At 35.6% G+C, this 10,652-nt stretch overlaps 1 protein-coding gene across 7 annotated transcripts; it reads right to left on the bottom strand.

The window, feature by feature from the left end:
• Positions 1–743: 743 nt before the first annotated feature.
• Positions 744–9,924, bottom strand: LOC110774688 (uncharacterized). Of its 7 annotated transcripts, none has more exons than XM_021979252.2 (13): positions 9,088–9,250; positions 6,602–6,751; positions 4,903–5,019; positions 4,569–4,793; positions 4,370–4,452; positions 4,029–4,129; positions 3,528–3,651; positions 3,212–3,366; positions 2,817–2,953; positions 2,406–2,576; positions 2,059–2,283; positions 1,700–1,933; positions 744–1,263 (listed from the first exon to the last, which is right to left on the bottom strand). In XM_021979252.2, exons 1-13 carry the CDS (start codon positions 9,088–9,090, stop codon positions 1,126–1,128), a joined length of 1,863 nt encoding a protein of 620 aa, XP_021834944.1. In that variant the 5' UTR covers positions 9,091–9,250; the 3' UTR covers positions 744–1,125. The 7 variants fall into 7 exon arrangements, with proteins under 7 accessions (XP_021834944.1, XP_056684457.1, XP_021834945.1 ...); XM_056828479.1 differs by lacking the exon at positions 9,088–9,250 and adding an exon at positions 9,002–9,019 and having other exon boundaries at positions 4,903–5,014; XM_021979253.2 differs by lacking the exon at positions 6,602–6,751 and having other exon boundaries at positions 9,088–9,924.
• Positions 9,925–10,652: the final 728 nt, after the last annotated feature.

Here is a 10,652-nt window from a genome sequence, read left to right as displayed (position 1 = left end):
ACCATGTTCCCCTATGTTTTCTGATCATTTCACCAGATACTCCTACTCACCAATGACTATCTTTTTTAAAAAACTAGTCGTTGTAATATCTCCTATCTATAAAGGAGGAGCATCAACAACAACACCTTACCAAATATATTTCTGTTCTTCCACAAATGAGCTCAAATTCTCCCTACTTCAAAGGGGCAGCGTGCAAGTTAACTTATTCAAACCATATACACCCCATGTCAGACCCAACCCAATGGCCTTCTTTTGATCTCCCTATCATACTCTCACCACCCATGAAGAGAGCTGCTGATAGGCCACCTAAACTGAGAAAGAGAAGTAAGCATGATCCAAAGAAGGGGAAGAGAAACAACAGTATGAAGTGTAGTAAGTGCAAGGAGGTGGGACACAATGCAAGGACATGCAAAGGTGGAGCTACTGCAACGAAAAATAAGGTTGTTGCTGATGCTGTTGCTAGTTCTTCAGCTGCTGCTGGTTCTTCTGGTTCACAGCAAGGGGACCCCCGTGCTTCTGGTTCACAACAACAAGGGAAACAAAAAGAAGCGTATTTGATTTTCCAATTTATGCTTAACCTTTTTGTAAATGCTCATTTCATTGCATTTTGGAGCATATTTTGTAGACCTACACTTATTGGGTATATATCTTGCCTATGAGAGCAAGTTTTTATAAAGCTACACTTAAATTCCGTTGTCTATATTTTGCGTGTCGAGGGCAATCTTTTGTAAAGCTACTTAATGTGAAATGAAATGTCATATTATTGAAAAAAAATTGTTTTTTATTACACAACATTCACTTTCTCATTACATATACTAGAATTAGAAATATTAGAATGCCAATTTAGCTCCATACATTAATTTCTTTTGTTGCTTGAGTTTCTTCTTCATTTGGTGATAGATGTGCATTTTCGGTTCCGATAAGTTTGGACAAGTGATTCGCAGATATGACACTGATGACAAAATTAAGATTTAATTTTCAAAGGAATTACAATTCACATTGAAGCCTTAAACTCCTCTATGTTGGAGCCACATAACAAACACCATGCATATCAAAGGTATATACTGTCATTCATGGTAGTGCAGCAGAGATTTTCAATGGCAGCTAATTAATTGGCACATATAATCATGCTCGCAACTGCCTTGGAGGATAGGTAGTACTTGCTGTATTTGAAATGGAATCATTTGGACCAAGATCATCGATTGGTGGGCGTTGTTTGTGATGATCAGTTACTGACTGATAAGCCATAGCCAGCGCTAGAGCCTGCAAGACAAGAAAATAAGTTGGAATGAACTAAGCAAATACCTTTCAACCAAAGTTTTGTTGTTACAACTTCTAGATTAGTCACACATGTACATGTTCAAAAGTGTCGGATGCAGCAATTTCTGGTCCAAATGAAGTGTTTAAACCGTGTTGCAATAACAAGGTAATAGAGGATACTCAGGGTATACTCGTAGTTGTACTACTGTACGATATTATTATATATACGAGTTCCAGGCACCCGTATTAGGGTAAGCCGTATCATATATATAATAATATCGTACAGTAGTACAATTACGAGTATACCCTTAGTATCCTCTTTACAAGGAACCAGAAAGGTGCTTGAGGTATAATGAAATGATGAAGGTGACCAATTGTCTTATCGACAAATATTATAAAGAAAAGAAAGTATAGCAATAAGTCAGATCACAAGTCTTACTATGTGATCATGTTGAGGAGGGGCATAGATGCCAGTTGTGACGGTCTTTCTCCTCCGAATATGACTTGATGGTGGTTTATCAATTGACTCGAATCCAACAGGTATAACCATCACAGGCATGCCAACTAGGTTACCCATGCATACTTTCTCCCAGTCTGTTGCATTACCAATAAATGCATCAACTGTAAAACTTTCTCGCACTTCTTCAATTAGTCTTCCTCTAGCTCTCTGTGCCTGAATGTAAAATATCTATATGTTAGAATCTTCTATATCAGTCGTTGCATATAAACCTACATATGTCACAGAACCAAGTTCTCATTACCCGTGAAAGGAAACGCTTGCCAAAATACAGGACTAACCTGCATGTAATCTACTGCTGTGATGACTCGTGCACGGCGCAGCTCAGATGGCCATTGATCCTGAGCTTCATATGCATCATCCAATCCAGAGCGCTGCCACTCATCAAAATGAGCTAGCATATCGACATCCATTGTGAAATTTAAGATTCCTTGAACCGAGTCAACCGTGTAATCGAGTTTAAAAGGAATCATTTTAACACCCTTAGATGCAAGAACATTAACAACCTGAAATTAGGCAAAGAAATCAAGTTAAAAAGCAGAAGAATTTCCTGCATATCGCCACAACGGGCTTCATTTCACTAATATATGTAACTGTGTCTTTCTGCTTTGGTGAAAAGCAAGCACACCTCCTTCTCAGAATCATCAAGATATCCAACAGTCAGTTTTGTGATATCGACAGTAAAAGGATCACCAAAGGGCATATCTCTTGAAGACAGGTCATCTGGATCCTTTCCTCGTATATTATCCAAAATGATGGCACAATCTGCTGCACTTCTGCAAAAAGGCCCAAGCTTATCCTGTTTGATAACAACAGTAACGTTAATTCCAAAAGTAAGAGACTGAAATGAGTGACATTTCAGCTTATGCACCCAAATTAAGAATTTGTTAGTAATTATGCAATAGTACATAAATTTGGCAAATTTAACTGCATTAATACTTTAACAGACGGATAATCTGAAATAATTTTTTCTTAATGAAAGGACAGATAGTATGGAATGGATGGAGTTGCATGATTAATGAAGAAGTTGGGTTTTTACCAAATTTTCGGATACACTCATCACACCAGTTCGACCAACAGTACCAAAAGTTGGACGTAAAGCCGATACACCACAACGTGCAGCAGGGTAGGTGATTGAGCCTGCAGTTTCTGACCCAATGGCAAATGGCACCATGCCTATCATCAAAGCAAATTATATCTTTAGAGTCTAGAGATAACAAAGTCATTGTTTTCTCTGAATCTAATTTTTGAATGAAGCATGCTCAAACAGTGTACTGTATGTTGAACATTTTGTCAAAAGTGTATGAGCGTACAACTTCATACTAATAAAGTCAGCATAAATGCCAAAAGTTAAAACCTCGAAACTTCCAGAAAGAGAATTATGTACTACGTACTGTTTAGGAACACAACGAGCAAACAAAACAGAACAACAACCTGCAGAGGTGCAAGCTGCAGGTCCTGCAGAAGAACCAGTCGTAAACTCCTCTATGTTCCAGGGGTTCCTTGTCCTTCCTCCAAACCATATGTCATCATAGGCTAATGATCCAGTTACAAGCTTTGCAACAAGGACTGCACCTGCAGACTTTAACCTGCCACACCCAAAAAAAAAACTGATGCTTAACATGTTTACTTTATAAAAAGCTACACTTAATAGAATAATCTCCTTGGTGGTAAGTCAAACTGCATGAGAAAAGAAAGATGATTATTGATTACTCCGTATTTCACACAGATAGAAAGGTGTTTTTAGTACCTTTTGTAGACCCAAGCTTCAATATTAAGTACTTGATCTTTGAAACTCTGGGATCCCCAAGTTGTCTTATATTGGGGGACTGCAATTATGTCTTTCAATCCATAAGGAATCCCATGCAGTGGACCTACGCAGATTTCAACGTAGAGATCATGTAACTAGGTAATTAGCATAAGGAATAGAATTGCTATTCCTTCTAACATTTCCAGTTCTATCATTGTCCTCCTTATTGTTTAGAAAAATGATCTATATACTATCCACAAGCAATTTTTTCCAGCTTTTCTTATACAATGATATTACAACGATACAATGATATAATTGTGTAAATATGACCAAAACATCTGTCAAACAACTAAAGTCAGGTGTTATATACCAAATAATTCTACTTACTTAACATCAGAACAAGTCATCATACGGCTAGTTGCCTATAAGTTCAGCACTGACACTTTGAACTGATCAGGAAATGCGAGTGACTTAACGTCAAGAAGAAACACGTAGAAATACCTAAATATACTCCTTCAGAAAGAAGCCGATCAGCCTCTTTTGCTTGCTTGTACGCTAGTTCCTCTGTTACAGTCACTACGGCTTGGAGAACAGAATTATACCTAACACAGACTGCAAAATCAGAAACTTAAAAGGAAGATGATACTACAAAAGAACTCAATTATTTCTACCCCTTCATTCTCTCACCACCTGACTTTCACACAAAAAGGTTGGTGTAGGAAGCTATTAGTTCAAATACACAAGGTAGCATAAAACAAATGTGACAGCAGCATTGAAATTTGGGTTATTATTTCCTTTTCTCCTACACAAAACAGGAAAAACGTAAAGCAAAGCAAGATTACCTTTTCAGTCTCTTGAGGAAAATTTCAGTAAGCTCTACTGATGAAATCTTTTTCGCCTTAATGAGCTGCCCCAGTTCAAGAATCTAATACCCGAAGGGGGAAAAGGAATCGGAATTAGGAAGGAGGTAAGAAATCACTAATAACAGAAGTAAAATGAAGTTACTAATAGGCAGGATAATATAAAGTGCAGAGATCTTACACTCATAAAGGCAATATCCTCTTCATCAACAGGCCTCTGAATGTCGGGAAATGAAGGGTAGGTGAAAGCTTTCTTTGCAGGCTCTCCTTGCTTAGCTCCCCATTCAGGGTGAAAAACTAAAACAGATGGATATTTCAGTCCCCCATTCGAAGTAGCAACCAACTGGCGATTAGCTTTAGTAATAGGGAGTGTGAACTCCGAAGCCTCCTTCACGATATCGACCATCTAAATTACAGAAGAAAACGTTTAGTTTAGCAGTTCAACCTAAAAACATATTAACTGTACTTGGTATATTATTAGCATAAGAATGTAACATGCATCTCAAAATAATCACCTTCTTGTTACTGAAGAAATCAGCATCAACCATATGAAATGCATCTTGTAAGGAGAAGTTGCTACTGGAACTTCTAGATTGCATACTGCAAACCTCGGATTTATACTTTTTACTGTCCTGGTTGCAAAAAGACATCTTCAATCGGCAAATAATAATGATGAGAATATTACAAGAGAATTTCAGTTCTTATTTTAGGTAGGTGATGTTGATTACTCAATACAACAACAACAACAACAAAACCTTAGTCCCAAAATGATTTGGGGTCGGCTAACATGAATCGTCGTAGGAGATCATCATTGTCACCAATCAAATAAGAAAGGAGCAGGAAGTAAAAAAAAAAAACAAGGAAGAGAAAGTGGAATTAACGAAAGTAAGATAAGAGAAAAATGTATATACATTATAGTAGAAGAAATATTGTAAGAGATAATAAAAATAAGTAAAGTTTAAAATTAATGAATAAGTAAAATAAATACATTTCAAAATAGCATGTAAAATTCAAAATTTTAAAGAATTTTAAAAATAAAAATAAAATAAAAATAAGAATAAAAAATTAAAAGTAAATAAAAAATAAAAAATATAAATAAATATAAAATAGAACGAAACAGAAACATGAAATCAGTATAAGTCAAATGAAGTTATCAATGTATATTCTCTCCCTCCCCCTTGTCCTATCCAACGCCATATTTTCCTCGATCCCAAGAAAGCTCATATCGTGCTCAATCACCTTCCTCCAAGTTTTCTTATGTCTTCCCCTACCCCTTGCAATTCTATCACTTTGCCACCCTTCTATCCTCCTAACCGGGCATCACTTGATCTTCTGCTTACATGCGCAAACCATCTTAAACGATTTTTCATCATCTTAAACTCAATCGGTGCAACCCCTACTTTTTTCCTAATAATCTCATTCCACAAACGATCCTTTCTTGTATGCCCACACATCCAGCGTAACATGCGCATCTCCGCCACATTCATCTTGTGCACGTGACAATGTTTCACTGCCCAGCATTCCGTGCCGTATAACAAAGCCGGTCGAGTTGCCGTGCAGTAAAATTTCCTTCAATCTTTGGGGCATGCCTGAATTACATATGAACCCTGTCGCACCTTTCCACTTCAACCAACCTGCTTTGATTCTATGGGCCACATCGCCATCCAATTCTCCATCCTTTTGGATAATAGATCTTAAACAACGGAACATTTCAGAGCCTTGGACAATATTCCTAATCCCCCCTGTCTCTCTATCTTGGACTCCACTAAAATTACACTCCATATATTCCGTCTTGTTTCTACTCACCCTAAAACCTCGAGATTCCAAAGTTTGTCTCCATAACTCCAACTTACTTTCACTCCTTCTTTTGTTTCATCAATCAACACAATATCATCTGCAAACATCATGCACCAGGGTATACCATCTTGGATTGACCTCGTCAATTCGTCCTGACTATAGAAAAAAGAAACGGGCTAAGTGCGGAACCTTGATGCACTCCAATCGTAATGGGGAATTCTTCGGTCTTACCAACACTAGTTCTCACACTCGTACTAACTCCCTCATACATGTCCTTGATGATATCAATATACTTCCTCGGAATTCCTTTCCTACTTAATGCCCACCAAAGAATTTCCCTTGGTACCTTATCATACGCTTTCTCCAAATCAATGAAAACCATATGTAAATCCTTCAAACAAAACAAAGATGAATGACCTCCATAGTCGATCTCCCATACATAAATCCAAACCGGTTCTCCGAAATTTTCACAGTTCTCCTCAATCTTTGCTCAATAATCCGCTCCCAAAGTTTATCCCATTGAAAATTGAAAAATGCTAATACTCCCTCCGTCCCATAATTATCTTCCTGTTTGATCAAAAACACGTATTTTAAGAAAAGTGGAATATAGTACATGAAAAAGTGGAATAAAGTACAAATGATGATTGAGTTGTATGAAAAAGTGGAATAAAGTACATGTGAAAGAGAATATAGTACATGGGGAAAGTGGAATATAGTACATGGGTGGGGTTTTCAATTCAATTTTAATTAATATAGTACATGAGAAAGTGGGGACCTTAGTAGCCAAAAATAGAAACAGGAAGATAATTTTGGGACGGTCGTTTAGGAAAGCAGGAAGATAATTTTGGGACGGAGGAAGTACTTTATTTTCACCTGAAAAAAACTAGCACTTCAAGAAAATCAAACAAAAGACTTTCTCCAACAAAGCCACAATGTCAAGGAATATGATAGGTATTTGTTCCTTGGAAATGTATAGGGAAACGACCTACAAGAACATAATACCTCGACAATTTAACACATGCTTCATCCTATTATATCATTATTCTAGTGCCCAACAAGGTTAGACCTGTAGCACAACAAGAGGGATTAGGCTCAAATTTATGTCAAGAAGGAGCTAGTCACAAATCTAAATGACCTTATCGAGAATGTTGGAGTCTTTGGAGGGAGTTGTTTTCAATTTAATTTCCAAAGTCTCTGAATCAGCTCACAGTAAATGCGATTTCCAAGTTTAGGAAGAAGCTAGACTCTTGGTAACATACATTGTCATTGTCAGTTATCAGTGAGTGATTCCTATAAGCTTCTCTTTGCTATAATACTATACTTCGTATATTGATTGGTATTGTGCTACACTAATTTGGAGAATCAGATTCCTCTTGCCATAACACAGCTAAATTTGTATAACCTTTTATCAATTTAACTAGGAATCAACTAAATAACAACCAATCCCATATGATTTTATTCGTACAAAATACATGCAGAATAGCCAGAATTGAAATGTCTAAATAACAACCAATCCCATATGATTTTATCCTCACTTCTCGCGTCTCATTTGGTTCACCTCCATCACAATTATGTTGCCACAAATACCATTTTGGGATGTCCAAATTAAGCTGGGAGCATACCCTTTTTAGTAAGTTTTTCTCCTTTATTCTCCTTTAAGAAATTAGGTTGGACCACTCAACCACCATATTCTCTATACATTTTACTTCTTCTATCAAAGTTTATGTCAAAAGCATTTGTCATTTTGGCAACTTAACTAAGACATCAAAACTTGGTAGTTTAGTAGTTCCATGTCACTAATGTTAATGACCACGGTAATGCTTGTCCGATCCTCTTGTCCACATCCAATACTTGTTTTTCTTCATGTCATGTCTAAGGCAATGATAGAAAATTAAGGCTCCGTTTGTTTCAACGAAAATGATTTTCCTTTGAAAATAATTTTCAAGGGAAAACATCTACGGGAAAATAATTTTTCTTTATTTGTTTATTTTAAAAGAAAAATTATAAAGAAAAATAACATCCAAGTGGATATGAGAGGAGAGAAAAGAAAATATAAGGGATTAAAGTGGAAAATATAAGTGGCATTCCTTCCTCCAAAGAGAAAGTTGATTTTCCTTTAAAGAAAAGTTATTTTCCACATTTGGAAAAATTATTTTCCAAACATGACAACCCAGACAAAGAAAAATGAGAAAATTATTTTTGGGAAAGTATTTTCCGTCAAAATAAACGGAGCCTAAAACATAAGTTTGAAATTATGTTGCACTGCCATAAACATTCACATGAAAAATTACTAAATTAATCCCGAATACCATCGTTCATTACCGCCTATCAAGCTAGCCATTAACATCACCTAACAATGCTTACAACGATTACACAAATTAATCCCACCCTATAAATCCCATCAAATTTCAATGATTAAAAGAATCAAATTAATTGCATCATTAACTAGCTACTTATAAAACAAAGTACAAAACATAAAAGCATGATCAAAATTATAACATATGTTCCAAATGAAGTTGCATTTCCATGAATAATATCATTAATTACCACCTACTAAACTAGTAATTAAATTATCAACTGAGGTTTTGGCCTACTGGTTAAGACCTGGCCAAATCCCCCACTTGTAATTTGTATAGCCTAGGTGGCTCTTTCGCACAAAAAAAAAAGTGACACCACTCACCAATTATGCTCAGCTCAAAATCACCCCAACAAATTAAAGCTAAAAACAAATAAATTAATTTCATCAATAAGCAAATTAGAAAACATAAAAGCATGGTCAAAATTAAAATAGGTAAAAAAAGAGGAGAAAATAATTACAGTAGATGTGTTGGAATGAGAGAGGCAAATTTATGGAGGTGTAAAGAAAATGGGGCAGGTGCAAAGAGGAGAGAGAAAGGTGATACCATAGTGTTGATCAGTTGATGTTGTGAGTACTACTAGTAGTGCAGCAGCAGCATAAAGCATGAGAATCAAATAACAAAAACAATGAGATAGTGATTAAAAGCAGTGAAGAACGTGTCTTTGAAAGAGGTAGAGTTGCAAAACAAGTGTCATTTGGGTTTGTCATCCACGTCGTTGACCTTCTAAATTCTACAGTTTTGCTCCGTCGCCTCTTCAATTTTCAATCTTCAATCTTCAATCTTCAATCTTCAATCTTCACTCTGTCGTTGAGGTTCACACCGACCGACGTTCGTCTTCTTTTTAGTCGCAACTTTATGCACCTCTCTTTTACCATATTTTGTTACTTATAAGAGCATTGGAAATTTTGGGAAAAATTTTTGCACTTGGAGAAAATATAAGGGGAAAATGAAAATTTAGGGGTTTAATGGTTGGAGAAATTTTACACTTGGGGAGTGGTAAACCAAAAAAACCCCATTAGTATGGGCATTTTTTTCATTTGGAATGGGGAAATTCACCAAATCTAAATTTGCCATGTGGCATGAGATAAAAAATCATGTAACAATTATTTTTCAAAGATTATTTGTTTATATTTATGATTCATAAAAAAATAAAATAAAATTACCATCATTCATAAAAATTCAAGATCTACAAATAGACATCAATTTTTTATATAATTTAACACAATTTTTTTTTCATTTCTCTCTCTAATTTGCTTATTTACAACTATATGTACCCAAAACTTAATTACTCATTTTCTAATTATTTGCTCATGGATAAGTAGCAAGTTGGAGAGAGAAAGAGGGGTTGAGAGTTTTTTTTTTGCTCATGGATAAGAGAGGTATGGAGAATTTTGTTTTTGCTGATGGGGAAAATGAAAAAAGATGAGTGAAAAAGTGGGTAGAGAGAGGGGTGGGGATTTTTTTTTCCATGATTAACAATGGTCTAAGGTGAATAGTGGAGTGGAGTACTATGTTGTTAAGTCATACTTCCTCCATTCTTTTTTAAATGACACAATTATTTAGGCACGTTTGTCAATGCACGTTTTTAAACATTAATATATTTAATTATGGATCGGAAAAAATTATAAAAAGTTGATATTAAAATAATATTTACTGATACGAATCTAATAAGACCCCACACGACTATGTTTTTTCTTAGGTATAAACCACAAAAGGAAGTCAAATGTGCTTATGTGAATAGTGTCTAAATTCTAAAACCCCATTGTGTCAATAAGAACAGAAAAAATATTTTGTTAAGTCATATATTGCTAGAGTAAATAGGTCTGGAGGTCCCTAAACTTTGCCAAAAGGAGCAGTTAGGTCCATCAAGTTTCAAAAGGAGCATTTAGGTCCCTCAAAATGGATGGAAACCGCTGCTTTTTGACTTCTGTTACTAACGTCTGTTAAATGAATTAAAAATAAAGGCAAATTAATATAAAAGGCAGAAAAGGACAAAATAACAGTTACTTTTACATATTAACAATAATTAAATAAAGGGAAACCCTTTTAAGTTAGCTTTTTACAAAAAACTAGCAGTTCAAAGTATTTAACAAAGCCATTTGTACCCA

This window comes from Spinacia oleracea, chromosome 5, assembly GCF_020520425.1.
Source record: "Spinacia oleracea cultivar Varoflay chromosome 5, BTI_SOV_V1, whole genome shotgun sequence".
NCBI lineage: Eukaryota > Viridiplantae > Streptophyta > Magnoliopsida > Caryophyllales > Amaranthaceae > Spinacia > Spinacia oleracea.
The sequence above is the reverse complement of the archived record's forward strand: the minus strand, read 5'-3'. Positions and strand labels throughout refer to the sequence as shown.